General features: G+C 45.9%; 1 protein-coding gene across 1 annotated transcript; it reads left to right on the top strand.

Moving 5' to 3' along the window:
- The first annotated feature begins 919 nt into the window (after positions 1 to 919).
- DNAAF6 (dynein axonemal assembly factor 6) lies at positions 920 to 8,907 on the top strand. The gene is made up of 6 exons (XM_066333771.1): positions 920 to 1,024; positions 2,729 to 2,792; positions 3,893 to 3,998; positions 5,916 to 6,012; positions 6,794 to 6,879; positions 8,382 to 8,907. The coding sequence occupies exons 1-6, from the start codon at positions 920 to 922 to the stop codon at positions 8,515 to 8,517; spliced, it is 594 nt and encodes a 197-aa protein (XP_066189868.1). The 3' UTR covers positions 8,518 to 8,907.
- Positions 8,908 to 26,490: the final 17,583 nt, after the last annotated feature.

Below are 26,490 nucleotides of genomic sequence, written 5' to 3' on the forward strand. Positions count from 1 at the left end.
AGCGGGATGGGGTGTGGGAGAGGGGACACCGGGCTGGGGTGTGACACAGGGGACACCGAGCTGGAGTGTGGGACAGGGGACAGCGGGATGGGGTGTGGGAGAGGGGACAGCAGGCTGGGGTGTGGGACAGGGGACACCGGGCTGGGGTGTGGGACAGGGGACACCGGGATGGGGTGTGGGACATGGAGAGGACACCGGGCTGTGGTCTGGGACAGGGGACACCGGGCCGGAGGTGCGGCGTTGGAGCAACCCAGCATGGGGACGCGGTGACGAGGATTTGTCACTGCGGTTCCCTTTTCCCCTGGCTCCGCCTGCAGCTGGCCTGGTCCGAAGGTTGGCGGGTGGGCAGAGCACCTACAAAGAGTTCTGCCATATTACCTGTGACACGGAGTTGCCGAGTCATTTGTAAGATTTGAGCTGTTGCTTGCAACAAAAGGCAGCCGAGCAAAAGATCCGTAGTCTGGGCACAGAGGGAAAAGGTTGGGTATTATTCCCTTGGGATGGCAGGACCCCAGCGAGCAGCTCGGGGTCTCTCAGGGCACGTTTATGTTGGATATCTGGAATGGTTCTTCCCCCTGAGGGTGGCCGGGCACTGGAACAGTGTCCCCAGGGATGTGGTCACAGCCCCAAGGCTGACAGAGTGTGAGGAGCATTTGCACAATGCTCCCAATGCTGGGACTCGGGCTGTCCTGCACAGGGCCAGGAGCTGGACTCGCCAATCCTGATGGTCCCCTCCAACTCTAAATATTCTTTGATTTTATATTCCATTTTCTGTGTTTTGTCATCTCACATACAGGAACTTGGCTAACTTTTTCCCTCCCAAACACCCAGCAGGAAAAGTGCTTTACAGGCTGTTCCAAGCACATTTGGTTCCTGCTTCATCTGTCACTTGTTTTTTCTGCATAGGTGAGCAGTGGGTATGGATATGGACAGTGTGTTCTCGGGCTCTTCTCTGCAGAGCCTTGCCAGGCTGCTCCGTGATGCTCCAGAAGAGGAGGATGATGATGATGATGATGATGATGTGGTGAGCCTCTCAAAAGAGTTGCTGCTTCTTTTACATATTGTACCACAGCCTTATCTTGTTAATTAAGGAGAAGCAAATATCTTCTTCTCCAGAGTGTGTAAAAACAGAATGAAAACCTTAGAAGGTTTTGGACTGACTGAAACAGCTCGAGGATACTTTCAGAGTAACAAGCTCTTGAGGGAGAGGATGAGCAAGATGCCCCAGGAAAACCAGGAGACATTGTAAGCACAGCATATGAGGGAGGTTTAGTTTTTCAGCCTGAAGGAAATGAGAATATGGGGTTGAAAGAGCTTTAGATACTTCAGACTTCTCCCTACTTTTCCCTGAACTCTGCTGGAGGTGAAGGCAATTACTGCCAGATATGAGGGGAAAAACTTGCTGGTAAACTTCTGAGCAAGGACCAAAATATCCAGAGGCAATTGAGTGTATTAATTGTATATGTCAGGCATTGAAGAACTGTAGAGATAATTGGTCACTGAAGTACAATAGGTATTTTGGTGGTTGTAAAATAGGGAAAGGTGCCTTATCTGAATGAATAATGAGAGAAATATCCAAATGCATTATTTTATATCGATTCCTGCCAGGCACAGATGAAAATCACAGCATCTGGAGAACATGCATTATTCCTGCAACATGCAACACCTGCTTTTATCTAGGCCTTCCTGTGAGGTGGGAAGAAATATTCCCAGGAGCTCCACAGGTGGCAGCAATTGTAAAAGGCTTCTGTGAAGGCTCAAAACTTTGCCAAGTTTCTCAGGATTTTGAACAGATCATATTATGACATGGATTAAAAAAAAATAAAAAATAAAAAATAAAAACACACACCAACATCCCACAGATAGCAAAAATGGCAAATGCCTGACTGTTCCTCCAAATCCCTCCTCAGCCCCAGTAGTGGCAATACAAGTAATATTCTGGATAAAAGGGGTGCATATCCCTTGAGGTTTTCTTTCAGTGGGTTACACATGTGGTCCTTCACACTCCAACTGTCCTCCAGCTGTTTAATGCCTGCCTTTTAAACCCAGCATTATTGCTGTACATCTCTGCAGTAAACATCCTGTTTTTAAAAAGAATTTGTTTACATCTTATTAATAAAATGAATGATACTTCAGAGACAGAAATGGAAAATTGCCACGAGGGATGTCAATTAAGTCTGAGTCAATCTGGGCAAATTGAAATCTTTATTTTGAGTTAATTTAATGCTCTGTGCATATGAGGCACTTTTATTGAACTAAGGAATCTTCATATATAGAGAAATGCCTCACATTGGCCTATTAGCACTAAATTGATTCATAATTAGAGGAAAATGTTGTTGCCTCATGATCTCTACTGTAGAAAGGAATCCAAAAGCTGTGATGGGGCTTTCATGCAGCACCCTTGGTTTCCTGTAATATTTTCATGGCAGGCAAAGCATGGAAACTTTGCCAAAATGCCATGGAAACCAAAACTCACAAAGCACATCTGTCTGTATTACTGGGGTTCTGTGAGTCCTGTGTGTCAAGGTCACTCTCTGCTGCATGAGAGTGAAGAAAAGAGAGTATTCAGTGGTTCAGTTATGAAACTGTAGGATAATGTTTTTTCAATTCCAATTCTATCAGGGATTTGTTTGACCTTAGATAATGTGTTGTATTTACTGACAATGTGGTTGTAAGCGAGCTTGGCTCTATAAAAATTGATTTGAGATCCTCTTGCCTTTCTTAGCAGCCACGCTGTTCTGTTGGTGCTATGACTCCTGCCAGTGTTGGACCAGTAAAGAAAGAGACCACAAGTAAGGAGGAGTACCTGTGTGTTTTGGTATTCAGTCTCATGCCAACAGGCTGTAACAGCTGTAGTCAGATACTACAGCAGTAAAAGAGTGGTCACTGACCTTTGAGATGGGCACAGCATGACATTTCTTACAATTATGCTGTAAATTTATTCCTTTCCTGAAAGCTTAACTCTAAAACATGCAAAGAGAAGCAGAAAGGGTAATGCAAGAGCAGCCTCCAGTGGAGATGGTAACAGTTCAGAGCACAGCCTGGTCAGGGGCTGCAGGGATCATAACTGAGCAGCAAAATCTCCATCCAAGTACTCAGGAAAGACAGGAAGACACTTTGGGTAAAGACTTAAAGTTAATGTTAAGGTTTTTTTGGAGCTGATGCTGTCACATTATTGGGCAGTTTAGTTAAGAGCCCTAAGAAAGGCCAACAAGGGCCAGGGTGAGTTTTGCAGGAAAGGAACTGTGGCAAATATAATAGGTTATTTTTACTTGGGATTCCAACAATAATCAGAGACTCTACTCTATAAAACTTCAAGTTTCACATTTACCAGCTTACTAAAAAAATATTTTTCTGTGCAGGACTGATGTGAAGCATACAATTCTGCCCACAAACTTTCATACGTCTTAAGCACCTTGTCTGGACTGTGCCCAATAATTAATGGGAAGAACTGAATTTCTGTGTGAGGGGGTGGTTCTCTTGTGAATGACTCTGCTCACTGAAAATCTCATGTCTTTTGGAAGATTAGTATTTCATCCCTCTACACTTTACTGATTTTGAAAGCTAGATATTATATGCCAGAAAGGAGGATTTCCAGGAAATAAAGGTTGGGTAGAGGAGATTTAAGTGAAAGGAAAACATCCTCCCTCTGCAAATCCTCATTCATAAGATAGTGCAGTGAAGAAGACTGTAATCATTACCTAGAATGCTTTTAATGCAAAGACTTTTCTAAAGCCTAGAAAGACTTTTCTAAGCTTTAGAAAAGGCTTTTTTTTTTTTTTTTTTTTTTTTTTTTTTTTTTTCATTCTTGAAAAATATCCTAAGCTTTCAGCAAGCCTTGGGTAGCAGAGACATTTCAAAATGTGTCAGTGATTTTTCTCTTCACTTACAGGTACTTTACAAATGAAATCTGAAAACAAGAAAACCATTTGGAATACAGAGGAGGTCCCAGAAGGATCTGAATTTGATGATACCTGGGACCCTAGAGAAAAGCCAGAGTAAGAGAGCTAAGACTGCCTGTGTGGGTTTTGCATAGCATTAATGGAAATGGGAGTTAAACAGCATCTACAGCCCAGCTGAAAAGCTTGTGTCATGCAAGAAGAAAGGAAAGATATCAGTGTTGCATCTAAAGCAACATCTGAGGAATGGTTTTAACCCTTCTCTTGAAATCTTCTGATCTCAGCACAGAAACGTAATGTTGGTTTTTCCCATCATAAGTTTATGTGCAGTGTCAGTTACTTGTATAAAGTGGGATTACGAGGGGAAGTAGGTCAGAAAAACGATTTATTAACTTTAAAATATGCCATTTGTGTGAAATACCTGCTTTTTCCTGCTGCAATTGAGATGCATCCATTTTTCCATACTCATAAATTCATAAAGTACTCCAATGTATATTTGCATTTCAAAGATTTAAGCTCTTTAGAGACAAATAGTACTGCAGGAAGAAAATCTGTGTGCAGGCAATTTTGAGCTCTTAAATCTTGTCATTCAATCTTAGTCTGTCAAAGCACAACTTAAAACCAGAGCCTTTTCCCTTGCTCATAGAAAAACAGTAGCAAAACTATTCTTGAAATTAGGCATGTAAGTTGGAGTTTGTAGAGGTCAGTCCATAAAGCAATTTCTGCATTTCCAATCATTGTTTCAATGCCATGTCCTGAAGTGTTAAATGCTGGAGCATATGGACTGTAGCCCAGGAAGCTGCACACCGGAATCTTCACTTTTTCCTGCCTATAAGTCAGGACATGAGGAGTCCAATTTCCCAGCTAAACACAGGACTTGAGCCCCACCTGAACAGGGACTCAGCATTTCTGAAAATGAAGTTTTCAATTTCCCAGTTAAACACAGGACTTGAGCCCCACCTGAACAGGGACTCAGCCTTTCTGAAAATGAGGTTTTCAATTTCCCAGGTTTTCAATTTCCCAGTTAAACACAGGACCTGAACCCCACCTGAGCAGAGACACAGCCTTTCTGAAAATGATTTGGAATTCACCCTCACTCACAGTTGTCCTTGAAATAGTCACCTCTCGGGTACAGAACACACTCTCTTTGTATTGTGGGCACAAAGAAGGTTTTCTCCTGCCATTCTTTGACCCTTCCCCTCTGCAGTGCTTCTCCAGGCTCAAGCAGTTGTGCCCCATGTTGCACAGATGAAGAGAGAGTATAAGTCTTTGTAATAGTTTATCAAATGAAGGAAAGAAAATGTCCTGAAAGGAAAACAGATGGCTACAGAGATGCATCCAGAGCTATTAGATACATTTGTCATTGACTTAGGAATTATTACATATGCAGATGCACATTGGAGATGTGAAAGACATTCTAAGAGCTTAGACAAGTGATCCACCCCAGTAATTTTGCTGAACTTAGTAGGAGTAGCATATGTTATAAATACAAATTCAGTTTTCATTTGCTCATTCATTAATTATCAGGAGCAAGGGAATACGTGAATCTACATTTTGTAGATGTGAAGGAGAAGAAAATAAATGTTGGCTGAATGCAAAACAACTACAATCTGGCTTTAGAATGTTATGCTTAGGCTGCAAGAATATGCTAAAGGACAGAACAGAACATATGCAACTGTGACATCCTCCTTTTCAAATCCATTCCCCAAGAGTTTGTGGTGTTTGAGTGGTTGATAAGCATTATGTCCCCTTAGGAGGCATTTCCTGATCTGTCAAAGGCTGGTTGGGAAAGCAGAGGGAGCACAGTGAGTGCTTTGGGAGGTGGAGTGAATGATCTTCACCTGTTTTCCAGCTGTCTCACTCATGGCTCTGAACAGAAACCCAGTGCATATGGATTGGAGCCTTGAAGGGAGACTGCAAAAGAGAGACAGTGTGAGGAGGATTTTCAGTGCTCTGAGAATCACAGTCTCCTTTAGTCTCCTGCCCCTGCTCCAGGCAATGACTTCTCTTTGGCAGGTATGAGATTTCATTCAAGCAGCATGTGGGAACAGAGGATGTGTTCTTTGGGATGACTGGGAAAGACCCCTCCACTGCCTGCTGTGAGGATATAGTGGTGAGCTGAGCCTGGAGCTCTGAACCCTTCTCTGAACCCTTTTCCATCTTCCCATCTTTTTGAGGGATAGAATGTAAACACCCAGCTCCACTGCTGCCTTTGACCTCCTATAGCATTTTCTCGTGGTTCTCCAAGCATTTGTAGGTGACATTTACTCTTGCTAACCTGAGGAACTTCTGTATCTCCTCAAGGACGGAGTATGCTCAAGGGAACCTGTGCAAACGCATATGCCCCATATAAACTTAAAAGGAATAAACCTAGCTCTAAGATGAAGTTTCATCTTGGACACAGTTTTGGAGAGAAAGGGGCTGGGAAAATTTTTATTTTTTTTTCCATCTCCCTGCATTTTTTACAAGGTGTGTGGGCTAGCAGAATGCTACAATGCTGACAGCCTTTTAAGTTCCAGCTATCGGATCCTGCCTCATCATTATATAATCAAAGACCTCCCTGGTTTCTGAGCTCCAGGACAGGTAGAACTGCTGTGTTATCTTTCTAGCAGAAGCACTGTCCCTGCAATACACAAAAGCCTGAGGCTTTTCCTGGATGTGAACACCTGTCAAGCACATTAGCAGCTCAGGATCTGGAAGAGAATAGGATATCAATACACATCACTAAGCTATTGAAAGCAGTCATTATCACTGTCGTATTTTCTCTGATACAAATTACCTACTCAAAACGTTGCTCTTTGATACTAGCATTGAAATATTCATGAAAATGAGATCTTTTCTGGCTTTTAGGGCAACATATGTAATCACAGCTTTACCTCTGCCCATCGTTTCAGATTAAAATCAAGCTGCCAGAGACAAAGTACTCAGACATCACATTAGACATCCAGGACAAGGTTCTTGACCTTCGAACTCCCAAAAAGTAAGTCTAGCACAACTGATAGAAAAACAATTAATATCCTGTTTGAAATAGGGTTTAGCCAAGCTTTTAACTGCAGTCTATGTGGAAAGCAAAGCTAAAGACTGTACTATTAATTGCTCATGAGAAATAAATATAGAAGAAACCACCCATAGTCCATCCATAGGTGTACAATCTTCTGGCCTTGAATCTGTGATACTGTCCAGTAAAAAAGCTTTAGAACAGATTTTGACTACTTAAACAACAAGGCTTCAAGGGCTCAAAATATCTGGCAAAAAGCTGCCCAAGGTCTTGAAAGACTTAGTCTAGTATTTCTAAGCACTAATTTGTACAAATACATATGACCGAAGATGGTAAAAAAAGTGCTGATAAATTTTCAGTAGCTGAAAGCCAAATGATGGACATATCCAAGCACAGATGCAGAGATGGAAATGTTACAAGGTTTCCTAAAGAGATTTCCTTTGATTTTTTTTTAATAGGGCTATTTCAAGCCCACAAAGATAATCAACTGAGTGATATACTCTTGGATTTCTCAGTCTTCCTCCATCTCTCCCTCAGTGTGCTATTCCCCTGCCTGAGATTTCCAGATAACTCCCGTGTGTGTTTTGCTCAAAGTCCCTCTTCACAAAGACTCCTTTCATAAGAAACCTTAATCCTCTCTGGGCTGACCTCCTGCATTGAATGGGATGTGGGAAGATCTATATGTGAATAGTTTTCTGCAGATAAATTCGAGGTGCAGGCCATGGATTAAGGCTTAAATAAGTCCCCAGTAGACTAACTATAGAAAAGCCACTTTTCTCTGCCCAAAACCAGGCAGAGTCAGTTAACCTGTGCTTGATTTTAACCCAAGGATGTGACAGAAGTAGAAAAAGGTTTGGGAATGTTAGTTCTGAAACTGGAAATTTTTGAGGAATAATTGTTCAGCTAATGACTTGCTGAACCTATGGGTAGTAAAAGAAGTATCTTAGTGCAGTGCTGCAGATGTAGGTAAACCTCAGCATCCTTTTCCTTTTGCAATTCTATCTTTTTGGTGACTCAGATCTGCCATTATCATCTCAGTACCCAGCTGTCTCTAGTCACAAGCCTGGCAAATAAAAAGTTCACCATAATTCTGATGGTTGCCTGGGTACAGCCTGAACCAGTGCTGCTTTCACAAATATAAGTGCAAGTCTTCTCAGTATGAAAGAAACAATCAAGATGTCAACTTCTGCTTACTGAGAAACTTTGTTCTCCCACAGATGGGTAGGAAGACTCAAAGCAACTGCTTCCAACTCTGTAGTCCTGAGGCTGCTTCTAAGCCAAGCTGCTTTTAAGTGATGGAAATATTTCAGGGCCAGTCTGTGCTTGAGCTGTTGCAGGAATCCCACAACCTGTCACAATAAGGAGATGTATTGGAATAACATTCCCTGGCATACTGACTGAGGAATTGCAGGAGTAACTGGCAATGACATCTCAACTGCTCACCTGATCTGAGACACTGGCATTCACTGTGTCCTCTTTTTCAGGAAGCTGCTGCTGCACCTCCCCTACCCTGTGAACAGCAAGGAGGGTAGAGCTCGTTTTCTCTCTGAAGAGGAGATCTTGGAAGTCACCTTGAGACTATCACGGAAGTTTGATTTCATAAATTTTTCTGATGGATAGAGAGATAGAGAAAGTTTGCAAAAGCTAATGTTCTAGTTTGAAGTCTTTTGGAAACCAAACTTGTTCTGAAATTGTTTCCCTTGAACAGTCCAGGGGAATGTCTCTGGGGAAATGAGCCAGGAGGAACACAGCACCCACAGGTTCTAACAGCTGATGCTGTCTGGCTCTTACACTGCTCTGGTTAACTTTCTGCTTCCTTCAGTCTGATACAGACCCTGTGAATCAGAAAGAGAGAGATTTCAGTTCTGTAAGCCAGAGAAAGCCTTTTGTGTGGTTGTGGCTGAGAAGTACCACAGTGAGGCTCTGGACAATGAGTCTGGTGCTTTGGTACCATTTCAAGACTTGCAAGTGCTCATGTCCTTGCCTAGTTCCCAGTTTTGGGACTGGGGCCAGTTCTCAGTGCCTATTCTTGGTGAGAAGATCAAAGTTCTTCAGGGATCCATATCCACATCTGAGGTTCCTTTACACTGGCAGAATGAAATTACCAGCTATAGTTTGATTGCTGAACATCTCAACTCTTTTGAACAGGTTTTTGACAATTTATGGTTCAGTGTTGTCTATTCACCATAGGTGTCCCTCCACCTATTTTTCTGATCTTTCCTGATTAATAAAATAATAGGTTCTAAGGAACAGTTCTAGTTATCTTTGAGTCTGCCTTCCCTATATTACGCTCTGAGAGACCTCGTGAAGGTTGAGATAAAAGGAATTTTGCATAACAAAGCTTCTCTCAAAGGGCTGAAATGCTGCAAAATCTGTTCTTTGGCCTTCAGGTCCAATCTGTGAGATGGGTAACCAAGGTGTTTCTCTCAGTAGCTGCTGGGCAAATATATTCATTTAACATTATTAGTCCTGCAGGAAACAAAGTGGAGAGGACAAGCAAGCCCTGGCATATTAATGGTACACTTAACCAAAAGCCTGTGAGTACTTTCAGAGCAAAATGGTTTGAGTCCTGCATTCTTCTGGGGTGGAAGTAGAGGGAAATAATTGACCAGCTTTGCTGCAGACATCACCCATGCAGCTAAATTTGTGACAGGCTGTAATGAGAAGATGGGTACTCCATGATGGATTGCACACTGGCAGTGAGTTTAAAGATGTAGTCACAGTATGTTTATAATACACTGTATTATAACTCCAGGACAAATTAGGCTGATGTCTGGACATTTCAACCACTTCCCTGAAAAGTGAACCATAGCTTGGGTCAGAATAATCCTAATCAACTTCTGCTTTAGCCTTAATGCACTGGAAAGCAGATACTTCAGTTATGATTCATCACAAGCTACAAAATATGCTGATAACACTCAGGGGCTACTCCAATTGATATCTGCTTAAGTTTCCATAAATTAGATCTGAATGTCTCTTATTCCAAAGCTGTGGTTGAGCAGGACAATGTAGATGTAGGAGAAAAGGCTGACATCATCCCTCCTGACTCAGTTTTTCCCTCCTGTGCTTGCCAAACAAGCTGTTTCTTGGAAAAAGGTTGTCTTTGTGGTCCCTAGACAATTTGCTGCCTAATTTCTTATACTCATTACAAGAAAAGTGGAACATTGAGCAGTATTTATACACATGTGAAGATAACATTTGTCCAAATTAATTCAGGACCTTTGTGGCAAGGTACAACTCTTCTGAGCCCTACTCCAGTGCTTCATCCACAAGGTTATGTTGCCTTTATAGTTGGCAGTAGTAATTTACTAAGCCTTAAGTCATCAACTTCTGCTTAATTTAATGTCAGTGTTTGATACTGAAAATAGTGATGAGTCTGGCTCGTTTTGCCTCTCTCCAGTTTCTTATGGAAATGAGCATATGCCACACTGGTATCTGTATTGTAATTTTTCTCCAAATATTTTTTAACCGGAGGGCATTTTATCAGCATTCAGGAGACAAAAATCTGATGTAAGTATGTTCTGTAAGAAAGCCAGCTGCTGAATAGAAAAAGGAAGTACAAATTTGTACTGCTTAAGGGGGAGGTTGTAATGTGATTTCTTGTACCTGCTGGCCACTGACTCTGTGCCTCCACCTCCAGGCTCCTGTAGGTCATCCCTGGGGGGGAGCTGGCAGACTGGTGACACTGGGTGGGAAAAGGGTGACATCCTGGCAGGGGGAGGCTGAAATCACAGAGTGACGATAGGGGAACACAGGGAACAATCTCATAAGCAACCAGGTTTTGTGTGTTCCACTCAGGATAAGCTCTACTGCCCTTTTCTCTGAAGTAGAGGCACTGCTCCAGGGGTGGGCAGTTTGCTGGGCTGGTCAGATCCACTGCCTGAAGGCACCATCATCACCTGGGGAGCCTCTCACCTTCTCATTTTCTTCCTATCAAGGACACAGAGGCTGCCCTGGGCAAAAATTTAAGTTTTGGGGTTCGGATTTTTTCCGTATATCCTCCCAAGAGGAAACTGGTCAAAACAACTCACAGGTTGTGAAAATTCCCAGAAATCTGGAGGTTACTGCCAGCTACAAGAGTTGATTATTTTTGCACAGGCTTGAGGGCAGCTTTGCTTTGCTGAAGTAGCTCTGGCAGGAATCCTCCAGGAGGGGAACCCCCTTTGCCTCTGAACATCAACGCTGTTGCCCAAGTGCCACTCCAACACCTGCAAGCATCTTAATTAATCAAAATTATGAGCCCAGTTAAACAAGCCAGCCATTAAGTCCCAGCCATTAAGCATCATCAAGCTTTATTTGGTTCCCATAAGAAGCAGCTTGATTAAATGTATTGCAGTTAAGTAGAGGGTACTGTAGATGTGGAACTGAGACAGAGGCTTCTTTGCAGTAGTATCCTGATAAATTGCAGGTTCTCATCTCTCCTTGTTCACACATTCTGTCCTCCAGTTGTGGTTGTAGAGCCACCATCCCCATTTTGACTTGACCCTGCCTTCTTTCAGAACTCTCACTCTCTGAATTTCATTTCTCTTCATAGTCCCCTTTGTCCACTTACTGTTCTGGGGGCAAGATACTTGCCTCATTCTATGTCTTTAGGAAGAGAAAACCCAGATGAGTTGCTCCATATAAATGCCTGAGACAGTGCAAGAACCTAAATTCAGATTTTTCCCTTAAACCTGCAGGCTCTCATTCTCATCTTCCTCCAGGTCTGCTGTTGATAGCATCATATACCCCTTCTATTTGTCTTAAAAGACTTCTTCATTTCTCTGCTGTTCAGTTTAAAGTTTGTATCCAAACTTTGTGTACTTGCACTGTGTGAAACACTGCTTTATCAGTATATCCTTCTCTCCAGACAAAGTTTATCTGAAATGACTAAGCTGTACCTACGTGTACAGACAGATCTGTCTCCCTCATGCTGGAGCAGCTCCTTTTCAACCTGCTGATGTTGGTGTAGACTTTTACCCTCTGCTCTGCAGCACCTTGAATTTCTCTTTGTTCTCTGGGATCCCCTTCAGGAACTGGTGCCACAGACAGTCGTTGTCTGCCTGTGGTCCTGGCTCCAGGGAAGCTGCCTGGAATATGCTGGGGGCTGTTTTATTTTTTTCCTATGATCTTCACAAACAGGAGATGATTTGTCTCTTGGTGTCTCTCTTTGCACTCTTTGTGTCTCTCTTCATTCTGTCGCTCTTCATTTCTCCTTCGGGCAGAATTCACTTTCAGATTGTGATGAATCCATCAGAGGATGGTGAACAGCATCCCTGTTTTTCCCTTTCACTCACAATTTTTTTTTTGTTCTGTGCTCTTTTCGGTGCATTCTGATCTCTCCTTTCCTAAGTGCTTTATCTGCCCTGATTGTTCTCGCATTAGGACATTTCTCACCAGAGCCTCCTGGCAGGTTGCAGTTGCCATATCTGACCCTTACTGGATGTGTCTGGCGTGGGTGAAGTGTGTGATTCATTTCCCCTCACTCCCATCAGTGCTGGGTGAAGAGCTTTGTCCTTCCTTGACGTGTGTCCTGTCTGTGTGAGTGGGAAAGGGACACAAACATGAGCACCAGGGGCAGAACCTGGAGTGTGTTAAGGCACTTAGAGTGAAGGGCCATGGCACAAAAGCAGCAGATGCTGCAGGCTGTGTGAACACTGTGACAGAATTGAGAGGCCTCTTGAGGCCTTGCTTCAAATGTACCCAGTACCACACATCCCCGGTGGAATCTGGTGATGAAGAAAGGAAACAATTCAAAAAGAAATCAGAATCATTCAGAATTTCAGCCTGAAAAGTTTCTCTCTGTTTCCTGATGTGTGTCCCCGCATCCCAGATGAGCACTTAAAGAAGTTTTTGAAATCCACTCCAGGACAACAGTGACACAGGCAACACAGGAATGCTTTGGTTTTGGAGTACTTCTCTCAATCCATAAGAATCTTTGATCATTTGGGGCTTTCTCATCTCAAGACCTCCCTTTCATCTTTTTTCTCTGCCTCCACACACTCATTTCTGAAGAGAAGATCATAGGAAGTTGCCAGAACTGTAGCAGATACTGTCCACCTACAGTCCTCGGAGACCTTCTCTCTTTAATTGGGTGTCTACTTTGTGGATCCCAGCAGCCTGGAAACTCACTTCTGATGCTGATCAATATTTTTATTTTTAACCATGCCATTTTAACTTGATGGTATCACAACCCAGCAAACACTGCCAAGAGTGCTATGTTATATTTACCGAAACAATTCTCTGATTCTATTTGGCAACCTATCTCTTGCAGCTGCTGAGCAGAGAGAAAAAGAGCCACGCACCTCTTCTGGAAAACTCTTGTCATGTTGGAAAGCTGTGTAAAAAGGAACAGGATAGGAATAGAGATGAATACAGCTGATTTTGTCAGCTCATCAGGTGATGTGGGCAAGGCAGACATTTGCCAAAGAGATTAGGAACTGTCCAGATGTAAGCACCAATTCTTGAGTTTAATGACATGGCAAGTTCTGGGTGGGTTCCACCCCTCACAGGAGTAAGGAGACTTCACCACTCCTGTTTCTGTGACTGGGGACCCTGGTGATGGGATCTCCTGACCCAGATTCCTGCAGTTATATCCCCAAAGCTGCTCCTGGGGTCACTGTGACAAGCTGGCAAGTCCAGAGAGGGGAATGAGGGAGTCACTTCACCTGGGATAGTCAGCTGTACCTTTTCTCACCTGAGCTGATCCCAAGGGAGCCAGAGGACCCCATCCAGGATGAGTTAAGTGGTGAGGAGGTTTCTCACTGTGAGAAACCAAGTGAGCAGAGGCTGTATTTAAGGCAAACTAAATGGTGGGTATGGAGTGAGATGCTGAAAGTGAGGGAGCAATGTGAACTGGGCAAAAGCACAGGTGGGAGAAGAAAGACATTATCAAAGTTTCTTTAAAGCCACTGTGTAGAAAGGGAAGTTCAAAGAGCAGACAGCCACCCTGAGCTCAGGGCTGATGAGATACCTTTGTTAGAATGTCACCAGCACTGAAAATCCTGTGCCAAAAGAAGCTTTGGGAAGAGGACTGTGCCTGGAATAGCTATGAGGTTTCCAAGAGGGCCTGAGTGCTTGGGTCATGGAGATTTATTGGGCTGGGAACCTTGGCTCACTCTGGGGTCACACTGAGGTGGCCCATTGCAATTACTTTTATCAACAGCAGATGAAAGGGGAATTGGTGTTGGGAGTTCATGAACCCTCTCAAATGCTCCCAACAGCCTGAATCTCTGTGTTGTCCTTGCAGCACCTATTTCTGGGGAAGCAGAGTTAGTGTGTGCAGTGCCTGGTGACAGATTGCTGTGCCCTGACCTGGAACATGGGGTGTCACATCTAGTTTTAGGCCTACATGCATATGCATGCTTGCCTCCATCCTTTTCCCTATTTAGAGCAGTCTGTGTTTATTAAAAAAACCTCAAACTAAAAACAAAAACAACAACAACAAAAAAACCCACCCACAAAAATAAACAAAAAGAAATACCACAAGCTTTTACTCTGAGATCAGTAGGTAAATAGATAAATGGAGCATTAGAATTGTTCCTACTCTGGAGCCAGGTTCTACCTTCAGACCAGGACTAGGACACCCCTTGGATGAAGAGCAAAGTTTCACAAAGATTCTGCAAGGTTGCCTTGAACCAGTGCTTGGGTAAGAGAGCTGATTAACTGCTTGCTGTGATACAGATGCTGAATGAAGGGAATGGCTGAAGTAATAGAAAACCCCATTTCTGTTCTCTTGCATCAAGGGTTCCCAAGTTTATGCTCAGTGAGTTTATTTAAATTGGACCACTGCTTCTATTTGGAACTAATATTTTTGTTTTCTTGGATAAAATTCGTTTTCCAATGTTGTTGTCCCTCCCTGAACTCCAGCCAAGCAGCATCTCAGCCTGCTTTCTTAAATTAAGACAATTGTTTATGTCCTTGGGAGCTGGCATAATAACATCTGAAGGAAGCCATGAGACACAATAGGAATTCATTTGTAAGTTAATGAAAGCTGTGCAGTGCAGCATAAGGATGATCAGGGCAGGTCTTGGGCAGTATTTGTCAAGCTAAATTCCTTTCTGTTGAAATTGTACTCCCTGGAAGACTCACAGGCCAGCTTAAATATTGCTTCTATACACATTTATTATATAGTATTTCTTGGTACAAAGACCTGTAATAGAACAGGGTAAAGGACAGGAATGGGAGAAAGTTGATATGGATCAAAAGGAAAGAGAAAATTGCCTAAATGCAATTTAGGAAATTTAGGGGGATAAAAAGTACGACCTGGGTAGTGTGGCATATTTTCCATGGAATTTGTCACTTGGAAACAGAACGTATTGGTGCTCACTGGAGGGGACTGAACTGGAGATGGGGCTGATGTCAAACACCTGATAAAACCCAAGCATGCAGAGACTGAATCCATCTGAAGAAAACATTGAAAAAGCTGTAAATGAGTTTGTGTGCAAGATCTTAACTAGAGGACAAGCTGCTATAGTGAGCAAGGTCAACTCTTCCATTGATTTGGGATTGCTCTTGTGGTGGGAAAATGAGGTCCTACAGTAAATATGGACTTGAATGCTAAAGCTGTGCCTCAGTGCTCAGAGCAGGACAGAGCAGGCCAGGGGTGGAATATCACAGCATCTCTTGGGCTATGAGTCAGACAGACTTGTCACCATCATGTGGCTTTCCCGTCACAAGGACGTGCTTGTCGCCTCTCAGACTTGTATTGCTATGTGCCTTCAAGGAAAAGGAGCCACAGCTCAGCTCTGTGCCTTCCTCTGCCACAGGTCTGCAGCAGGACACTGTGCCCAAAAGAACAGACCTGCTTCTGTTTCCTCTTGCTGCAAATGCAAGTGGCAGTGTGGGAATGGAGGTGCCCGTGGCCAAGTGTCCTCCTGAGGCACTGTAAGAGAAGCTGGGGCTGTTATCAGCCCTCTCCCACATGGAGAGTGGCCTGTGCTTTTCCTGCCTGGGAAGAGTTTAACAGAGTCAATTTTGCAGGTATGAACAACCTGTCTCAAACGAGAGCAAGGAGCTGAGTTACCAAAGCCTGTTGTCTCTGGATCTGTCCTGCAGGGCACACAGGAGGATCTAACGTGGCCCTCGGTGATCAGAGCTCTGTTGCAGAGCAGGATGTGCCTGTCATCCACATGGACTGAGATGCCTGAATCAGCACACTCGTTTCCCCAACAGTGGGAGCATCAGTGGGTTTATTTTCCATTGAGATGCTTGTTGACATGCATGGTGTAAACCCATCATTCCAGCTCACACTGACAGAGGCAGAGAGGTCTCATAGTAATTAACCACCAAGCTCAGATGTTGCTGAGAGTGGGAGGGGAGAGGAGCTGCAAACATCATACCAGCATCAGCTGCCTCGTTCTTAAAAAAAATAAAATCTGCCAAACAAGTTTAAATTGCTTAGAAAGCTCTGGGAGTTGGAAATAAAAAAAAAAAAAAAAAAAAAAAAACAGAGCTGCAATTGCTCTGGGGAAGGAAGAGAGAGGCAGATTTGTGGTACTGTAACAGAGCTGCCAAGAGCCCAGCTCAGAGCAGCTAGAGAAGACAGACATCATGCCTGCAGTGACTTTTAAGACTGGAAGGGGTTAACCAAGCTGGCAACTTTTCCATTCTCAGCACCTCAGGCTACAGGATAAAGTTGAGTTCCCAGGGAAGACCTCATCTCCAAATATTGGTGAGCTGTGAGCTACAGCTAGTGTTGGGCTGGAGGCTGATCCTTGAAAGCCCAAATGCCCCAAAGGAAGGATCCACATACAGCACCTGAAGCCCCTGCACTCCCAGGTAAATGGAGGCAGTGGCTTTTTCATTTGCTGCAATAGTGCTTCTGCTTTTCAGGGAAGGAAAAGTTAGTGGATAGTGGAGCAGCCACTTTGGACACTCCTCAGAACTGGGCAGTGCAAGTGGGGGTCCCATGGGTGGATTTAATTCACCTGCCCTCTTCACTGGCCCTGAGCCCCCTCCCTGCTCCCTGTCCTGTGGAATCTCAGGATGCAGCTACACAAGCGAGGCAGCCCAAAGCCGCCTGTTTGTTTTCCCGTCTCTGCTTTATCTCACTGAGATCTCGCCTGCTGACTCCTGGCCTGACGCTCTGCAGGCTGGCTCAGGTTGCCAAGGGAAGCAGACATCCCTCCCCAGGTCTCAGCTCACCACTTGCTGCTGCTGTCTGAACTCGATTAAGATAAGGGGCTCTGTGGGCAGGGACACGGCTGCCCTCTTGCTGATGCAATGCCAAGCGGGCTGGGAGCTTTCAATAAAAAGTAATTAATGGGAAAGCAGACTCCTGCAATCTCGCAGTCTCTTCTATTTCTGTTACTTAGGCTTTTAAAGGCGACGAGATCACAGTGGTTTGACTTCCTTCTCCAGCCAAAAAAAGGAAGCGCACTTAATCTGGTGACCTCACATCCATCTTCTGCCCTTTATTAGCACCATCTGTCTCCTCCTGCCTGCTGAAAGGCGACTATGCCTATCCTCATGGCTGGGACAATACAAATATTGCTCAATTACGGCCATGCTCCAAATGCAATTACTCAATTGCTGTGTTAATTGAATTATTTGAGTTTAATTATTCCATTAGGACTTTTGTCGGTACAGTCTAAGCTGTTTGCTTTCTCTCTAGCATCACAATGCAGCATCTGGCCACAGAGGGAAGGGCTGGTTTTACTCACTAGGACCTAGTTAGGCTGAGGAAAGTCTGGGACTGTTCAGAAATGGTGCTCTCAAGTTCAAGGAGACGTGTCAAGGCTGCAGGGACCTTCTTTTCTCCAGTCAAAGCACAATACTTGTAAGCAGAGAGCAGGGATTGTTTGAAATAATTTTGTGTGAAGAGTTAGTGACAAAAATACTTGTGAGGGTTTTGTAAGTGAAGGAATCAGTCCTAAAAGATGCCTGGCAGAAATCAAAAGGAGCAGTTGCACAACATGAACATGTAATAGGGACAATGTATAGTCAGTGAGACAATGGATAAGGGCTGCTCACAGTCACACAGAGGGGCTGAGATGGGGCTGCACTGGGAAGTTCTCCAGTTCTTGTGCTAAATTCACCTGGGCAAACAGAAAAAAACTACTTGGAATTTATTTCTGATTCCTATCCCAATATTCTGCCACTATCACCAAGTCACAGAATTATTAGGGTAGGAAGTGACCTCTGGAGATCATCTAATCCAACCCATCACTGGGTTTTTCTCACTTCTAACATCATCCAGAGCCCTTGACTTCTGGTGTATGCTATTATTAAAAAGGGTACTCAAGTCTTTCCCTCCTTTCAACCACATGAGCTGCCCTGGTTGATGTAAGTCCTGCAGCACCAGTTTTGAGCTGTGACAGGTGCACTGGAAATAGCCCTGCCTATCTCAGAAACTTTTCACCCACAGTCTCTTCTGTGAGCAGAGCTCAGGCTGTGGTGCCTCTGTTCTGCAGCAGCCCTGGGCTTTGTGCTTGATGTGTGTGCTGTGCTTTGGAAATCCTTCACTTCTTTAAACTTGTTGCCCTTAAAGGTCTGGGAGCAGAAGTTCCTGAGGTTTGCAGGTGTCACTCTTCTAAAACACAGCAGGGAGCAAAGCAAGGATCTCTGAGGTGGGGACATCTCTGATGTGCTCTAGCTTGTGCCATGTATCAGAGGGACTATTCCTTCATGGGAACCCTTATGGAACCCTGTGGGGTTCAGGTTGCTGGGACAGTGCTCCCTCAATCCTTGGTGATCCCAGAGGATCCATCCTTTTGTCTCTTTGCCCCACCACTCCCCTCCCTCACACTCCCCTGTGCTGCATGGTCTTACTGCATTGGTTTCATTGAGGAAGGTTTTATTTTTGGTTTCATACAGGAGAGGAAGTAGAGGTCAATCAGGGTGTGAAATGGCAATTTTGTGGCAGCTTCAGGCGCAATGCTCTGCCCCAGTGACCAGCAGTATCAAGGGATCATGGTTAATCACAGATGTAAGGGGATTAGGTGGTACACACAGCTGGGCTTTAAATATTTTTTTTTCAGACGTGAGCTTAATCTGTCATGTTCCTCATTAAAGTATAGAGATATTGGCACGTTGATCCTGGCTGATGTGGTGGAGTTTGAAAGTGGCAGGACCTGCTGTGGCTGTCATTTCTCAGTCCCACTTTGCAAACATCCCTCCCCTTCTGAAGGAGAGGTGGTTTTCTTTCCAGGGTGCCACTGAACACTGCCCCTCCATCAGACCCTCCTGGTGAGCTGTTTGAGGCTGGAATACTCGACATGGATGTGCCAGGAGTCCTGCCCTCCTGATGGATGTGTGATTCACGACTTTGAATTCACCCTCAAACAAATGGAGAGGTTATGCCAGAAGAAAAGGATGAGCCCCTCTGAGGCACAGTGATGGCTAAACATCCTGCAGAATGACTGCAGAGAATGGTGAAAATAGCTCCTAAAAAGCCTAGGGGCTGAGTGATCCTCAGGGCTGCTCCCAGTGCCCTGGGTGCCACATCTCCCTGCTGCAGAGCTCTGTTTGCTGCTCAGGATGCACTCAGCCCATTGTGTGGCACTGGTGGTTTGAACTTCCCAGGTTCTTTGCTGTGTTAGTTCCTACATTCCCCAGTAATACACCCGGGGCTCTGTCAGTCCTTTCCTCTCCATGCCCATGTGTGCCTTTCTGCATCTCCAACCTGCAGCATCATCCCACTTTGAGAGACAGCACCCCATCAGCATTATCATCAAAGCCCTGCGTTTTCCAGCTAAGCAAGGAATCGGATTCTCCATGCCTGCAGTGTCTCAGCATCTCTCCCCTCTGTGCCTGCCCTGTTTCCCTGTCTGCTCTCTGGGATGTCTCTATTTCCCATCTGGCAGATCTCAGGTCTTTGCAGCTCAGTTTTGCAAAGTCGTTTCAGTACCAGCAGAGGTACCAAGGCACTGGCTGGGGTTTCTCACAGGCACCTCTGGCAGCCTCCTGCTGAGGCTCCCCGGCTATTCCCGTGGCAAAATGGAGTGGATTTATGGGAAAAGCAGTATCCTGGCCCTGAGAAGCCTTCCTCCATTCCCCTGCTCTGCCCCAGGCTCTGTGGGGAGCTCTGAATCCTGACAGCCTCCTGTTTAAAACAAGAGGGAGCTGGGGGGGATCCTGAGTATCACCAGGACCCTGGCATTAGGGACAGTGCAGCAGCAGCCCTGCCTGGGTCTGAGGGGTGTGGATGTGCAGGAGCCACCCCCTGTCCCCTGCCAGCTCTGGTGGCCCTGCTGGAGTGGCTTTGCCATAAATCCATCCCTGTTTACGTCACAGGCAGCCAGAGCCAAGCCCAGGGGGCGTTGGAAAGCAGCCTCTGGATTTGTAATTTTGTTCTTTCTACTCTAACGCCTCATTTAATATTTCACAGCCCTGGCGATGCATTCTTGTGCCAGAGACAAAGGCTGGATGCAGGTTCAGGCACTGACATTTACATTATTAGGTTGGGCTCCAGAGCTTGTGCCCAGTGAGGTGAGCAGGGTTCTTCCTGTGCTCCTAGCTGGAAATACAGGGTTGGCAAAAACTTTTGGCACTTGACTTTTAGTGCTGATCCAGCTGATGGTTATGGATGGTGGAGAAGAATCAGGATAACATTGCTTTTGGAAATTTTGCCCCAAGTTGTTTTTTTTTTTTTTTTAAATGCAAAGTCTGGACTAGAGTGAAGCCACCAAGAAGAGCATTGGGCCCACACAATCCCGAGTCAGAAGTTGTTCCCAGATTTTGTTCTAAACAGCTTCCAGACCTCTCTAAATGTACAGGTTTAAATAACTGCCCTTCAGTCCGGAAATATTGGCTCTTCTCTTGTATCAAATAACACCTAATGTCATTGTTGCTGAAGGCAACTAGGATGAAATTGCCTGCCTTATTTTTCCCAGTGTGTTGGCTTTATGCATTTGGCAGCATTTGGAGGCAAATCAATCTTGCTTTCCTCTCCTGGACAGGTACTTAGTTTTGCTGATGTCAGGGCACAGCTTTAGTGCAGAGAAGGGAGAGGAGGCAAACCATGGCTGAGAACACAGGGAACTGGGTTGCAAAGTCCCACAGGCTCAAGGAGGCTTGAGGGTAGTGCATTAAATTACAGAATGGTTTGGGTTGGAAGGGATCTTAAAGGCCACCTCCTTCCCCCCCCTGCCATGGGCAAGGACACCTTCTACTATCCCAGGTTCCTCCAAGCCCCATCCAACCTGGCCTTGAACATTTCCAGGGATGGAGCAGCCACAGCTTCCCTGGGCCTCATCCTCATCGTAAACCATTTTTTCCTCATGTCTAATCTAAACCTGCCCTCTGTCAGTTTAAAGCCATTCCCCCTTTCCAATCACTCAATGCACTTGCTAAAAGTTCCTCTCCAGCTCTATTGGAGCTCCTTTAGATACTGGAAGGGTATTCTCCAGATTGAAGAGGTTCTCCAGGCTGAACAATCCAAATTTTCTCAGCCTGCCTCCACAGGAGAGGTGCTAAAACCTGAGTTTGCCTGGCTTAATGCTGCAACCTTCTGCAGAAGAGGGTGGCAGAGGTCTGGAGAGCTCAGTTTTGTGAGACCTGATGTCCCACATGCTTGGGGATTTGTATCTGCTGCAACCCAGGAGGTTTTCCTTGGCCTGCACCAGAAACACCCCCTATGGCAAAGCTGCCTTTCAAATAAAGGGCACTGGATGTTCTGAAGGAGTTTCAAGGGACAGCCATCCTCACTGAAGTACCTCAGCACCTGTGTGGACTCCTGACCAGTGGACAGGGTGGGAAATCAGCTTTGAAAGGAGTTCAGGTGGATGTGCCCTGCTTGTGTCAGGCCTTGGGACCCTGGCACATGGAACACGTGTACAGCATCCCCTGAGCTGTGAGTGCCTAGCTGGATCACTGAGCCAGACCTCTCCCTTGTCCCTTGTCCCTTGTCCCTTGTCCCTTGTCCCTTGTCCCTTCTCCCTTCTCCCTTCTCCCTTCCCTCTGCTGTCTCTTCTCTCCATTGCTGTACATTCCTTTCATCCTCTTCAAGAAGCCTCCTGCTGCCTCTTAAATCCCTTTGTTCACCTCATTCAAATATTGCAGCCCACTCCAGGGGCTGATAAGGCTGAGCATGAGTTAAGATTGTGGCTCTCCCTCTCTATGGAGGGGCTGGGGACCACCCTACCCTTGGGGGTGCCAGTAGCCAGACAGGTGGCAGCTGGACAGTGCCCTGCCACGGCAGGGGATAAGCAGGGGATGACCTCTGTGGGCACACAGATCTTTAGGAGGCCTCTGTGTTGTTCAGCTGGTGCTGGTGTGAGCCTTTTGCTTTATTCAATTGCCTTCCTTTTGACCCATGAGTGTTGTTTTAATCTTATTTTCTCCTCCCACCCCATCCCATCCCCTCTCCTGCTGAGGAGGGGAGGGATAGAGCAGCTTGGTGGGCACCTGGCATTCAACCAAGGTCAGCTCACCACAGGAGTGCAATCTTCATTCCTTGCTTTATTTGTGCTGTAACTGCTTTGGGCTGCAGTTACCTTTAATTACTGGCTCTGCTGAGGCTGGTTGAGTCTTTTCCAGTGAATGGTTTGGAGGTCCTTGCTCCCAAACAATGAAACCACTTACCATCACTTATCTTTTAAATCAGAATTTATATTTAGCTGGTGCCTTCCATTCAGGCTGCTTCTCCACACCTGCACAGAGACAAACCCTGCAATCCTGCTGCTCACAGGAGGATTGGGATGCTCTCTCCAGCCCTGCTGCTACAGCTGAGTTGGGATGTGATGTCCAGGAGGATATCAGGCCCTATATTGCTTGCCTTGATGTTGAGCTCAGTTTTGGCAATTCCTGCACTTTGATCACCATTACAGAGGGAAAAAGTCCTCTAAGCATCTACAAAGTCATTGAAGCTCACACAGTCACCACACAGAGGAGAGAGCAGCTGAGAGTCCCCTGACTGTGTGAGATGAGCTCTGCTTCTCTTTCATAAGGAGGCGGGAGGAGAGCTCAGTGAGGGGACAAAGTGTCTGCTCTGGATCCCAAAGGGCTCGAGACTTCTGAACATGAGTGTCATAAACCAGGAGATGGGATTGCTTGTCCTGAAATAACTTGGATTTAATGCAAGCTGAAGGGAACTGGGAGCAGCCTCAGCATCCCCCAGACTGTTGTTTCCCTTTACACGCAGCCCCAGGAACAGAAACTGCTGCAAGAAGTTCCTTCAGCAAGCACTGGCACCACCAGCACTGCAGAAACTGGGGCAGTGGGCAGGGAAATTGTCCTTCCCACTCATCCCACCCCTCTGATCACGGCTTTGGGACAACTGTCTGGGGAAACTGGAGGACACCGTGCTTTAAACAAGATGTGACACCATCAGATCCTTTTGTTCCACATCCAGCAGCCAGGACACTTGCCCACTGCCAAGCCCAGCTGTGTGGTGTCTCCTTGGAGCTGGGGAGGGACTGGGGAGTGTCCCCCCGTTCCCCAGGAGGAGGAATGTTTGGGGCTGTGCCCAGAGGATGCTCTGCCCAGCACCAAATGCCCTGCTGGATGTCTGACCCTGCTGCACACAGGACGAGATGCCAACGAGAGGGCAAAGAGCCCTCATCTAATTATTGTGCTATATTTGTACATGAGAGAAGGGAACTGAGCAAGAAATGCTGCTGCTGCTGGGAACTTGATGGCTTTAGGTGAATTGAGAGACAGGGCACTCCAATTAAGGCTATTTTTTCCCTTTTTGCACAAATGTCCTCTCTTTTCCTCTGCCTGCTGGACTACCTGCAGTGGCAGGAGGTGGCTGTGGGGGTTGTTGGGTTGTGCATCCCTGGGAGGAAGAAAGAAGAGGGTGCAGGGACAGTCAGGCAGCATCAGCGGACAGCCTGTCCCACCAAGGGATTTATAACACCCTCCTGGCAGCGGCCATGCACAGAGTGAAATGAAATGCACCATTCTCTTGACGGTGTTTCAAAATGCCATTAAGGGATCAGAGCATGCTCCAGCCCGGGTGCTGGCAGCAGGCAGGGGAGTGAAATAATTGATTGGCTTGTTCCCCGTGATCCGAAAGGGTTTGGATGTCAGGCCATTCATTGTGGTGGCTGGAATGCTAACACAGCCCATGGAGCTGCAGCCCCGCTGTACTAATGGCTAATCCCGGGTGATGGATGGGCTGGGGGAGATGCTGCTGCTGAGTAAGGAGGAGGCAGCAAGAGGAGAGGGAGGCAGCAACAGGCTGGGGCTCAGCAGGCACTTTCCCAGCCCGTGTGGGAGCTGTGAGGGGGGAGGCAGTGGGCAGGCAGCTTGGACAAGTATCCATGTCCTGGTCCCCCTGCTCAGGGTGGTCACACACGAGGTTACATCTGAATTTAACTCTTGATTTTTGGCAAGTGTGGACTACAGAGTAACAAAGAGATGACAAGCCCTCTCTCTGTCCTCCCTTCTTAAAACTCGGATGTATTTCTTTATTTTGAATTAAAAGTGCACTGGGGTTGCCAGCATCTTCAGGTAAATGAAAGACAAAGCTGAATGCAAAAGGCAGTAAGAAATTATAAGATTAACAATCCCAGGGAGGGCATTTGTACTAAACAGCAGCAGACAGAGGCTGCTGTGTTCCCCAGCACACCAGCCCAAACCTCCCGTGCATCTCCTGGCTGCTCCTGCCTCCTCAGGCAGAAACACATCTCTGTGTTTTGGGAGCATTGCTCCTGGCTCACACTGGGCTGGGCAGGAGGAGAGGTGGTGGCTGTGGTCCCCCTGCCCTACTTGAAGCCTGCCTTGAAGGGGATGTCCCCTGGGGAAGGTTGGACTGCATCCCACACCCCAAACCATGGCTTGTGCTGAGGGTTCAGTTCGTGGCCAAGCTGGTGGCTCACAGGAGGAGAACAGGGGCTTGTCAGAGCCTTGGTTCAATCTGCACAGAGGAGACCACACTGTGCTCTCCCAGCAGCTCCTTTCCTCCCAAAAAACAGCTTCCATACCTGCATGCAAGGGAACAGATCGACTCAAAATGGTTGCAGCTCAAAGAGCCTCTCTTGGTTGTTGATCACCTACTGATTACTCCAGCAGCTGGTATTCAGCTTGTAAATAAGATTACATGGTAAATCTAAAATGGAAGGAGAGGGATGATAAAATTCTGCTCATTTACAATAAACTCAAAGAACTTTCCCCCTTCTACCCCCCCTCCAGCTTTATTATGAAGTCCAATAAAATACCCCAGGGACAAGAAGGAAGAGAGAGCAGCAATTCAAAGGCAACATCAAAAGGCATCTCTATTTATTTTAGTGTGTCAACAGGCACAGAGGGATGCTCCCAGCCAAATGTGGCAGGTGCTCCAAGTGCAGCAGCCCAGCCTCTTCCCTGCCATCCCCAGCCAGCTCTGCTCAGCCCAGGGCTTCAGCTGCTCTGTGCTGGACAGACAGACCCAATCCCATCCATTTCCTTCAGATCTCAGCTGTCTTGGTTTGGGAAGACAGGTATCTGCCAGGCAAAGCTGGAGCTTCCCTTGGAATGGAAAATGTAAACCTCCACCCTTTTTCCGATTACATTTTTTTCAGTTAAAAGCTTTTAGGCAAAAGATTTTGGAAATAGAAATAGCAGTTCTTTACTAGTATGTATAACAAAGCAAACAAACAAACAAAACCAACTACGGCATTGATAACAAAAACAGTACCAAGAACTAACCCCCAACATCAGGGAAGTTTCTATTTTGATGGCAAGCACTTCAGGTGCTAGATGAGGAGTTCAATGCCATAGACTGTTCTCAGTGCTTTCAGCCCATCTCTGCAAAAGAGAAAAAACCCCAAATGCTCTGTGGCTAAAAATAGGTATTCCTCTTCTTTCTCCATGCTGCTGCAGGCTGTCCTTTGGGCTCCTAGCAGTGCCAAGTGCCCTGGATCCACCACAACAAGCTGAAGGAGACTGGGGTTGAATGGCAGGATATTTAAGAACTATGTCCACCTTCGCCAGCATGGGAAACATCAGTCTTGTGATATCCAGTGGCTGGAGTAAGCCCCAGCTGCTGGAGTCACGGGAATCCAGGAGGATTTTAAAATCTAGAAGAAGCCCAGTCAGTCTTTTCCACTGGACAGCCATGGGAGGTTTCTCCCAGCTCCATCCTCTGAGGGCAGGAAAAACATCTCCCTGCTCTGAGCAGCAGCCAGGACATCCTCACAGGGACCTCTGGAGGGACTGCCCAAAAGGCAAGGCTTCTCTGCACCCCCATTATGGATGAAAACTTTCTTTTACTGTTTCAAGCAAGGGGGAAAAAAAACCTCCTGGATTTAATTTAGGACCTGACACCATCCAGCTTCAGGTGCTCCAGCAGCAAGGCTCAGGAGGATGGGTTGTTCTGCCTTACACCTATGGGGTCTTTAGGAGACTTGGGAACATTTTGTCCAAATTGTGCTTTTCCCCAGGAACTTTTGAAGCGATTTGCCCTGGGCAGGAATTGTTCCAAGTTATTATCCTTCATTGTCAGGGCAGGGGAAGCTGTAGCCCCCATCCCCTGGGAAGATTTGGACTCTCTGGTGCTTGGAGCAGTTGTGTCCTTGCTGCTGGTAGTGGGACACCAGCACTTGTCCCCCCCAAGGGTGTCACACCGAGTGCCAGCACCAACACTGAGGACAGAGTACTTTTGTGGCACTGTTCCCTCAAGAATGAGGCTTTTAAATATAGCAGGATTGACTCGAAATCCCAGATTAATTCACTTTTAAATACCAGCTC

The sequence above is a fragment of the Sylvia atricapilla genome, chromosome 21 (assembly GCF_009819655.1).
Source record: "Sylvia atricapilla isolate bSylAtr1 chromosome 21, bSylAtr1.pri, whole genome shotgun sequence".
Classification (NCBI taxonomy): Eukaryota; Metazoa; Chordata; class Aves; order Passeriformes; family Sylviidae; genus Sylvia; species Sylvia atricapilla.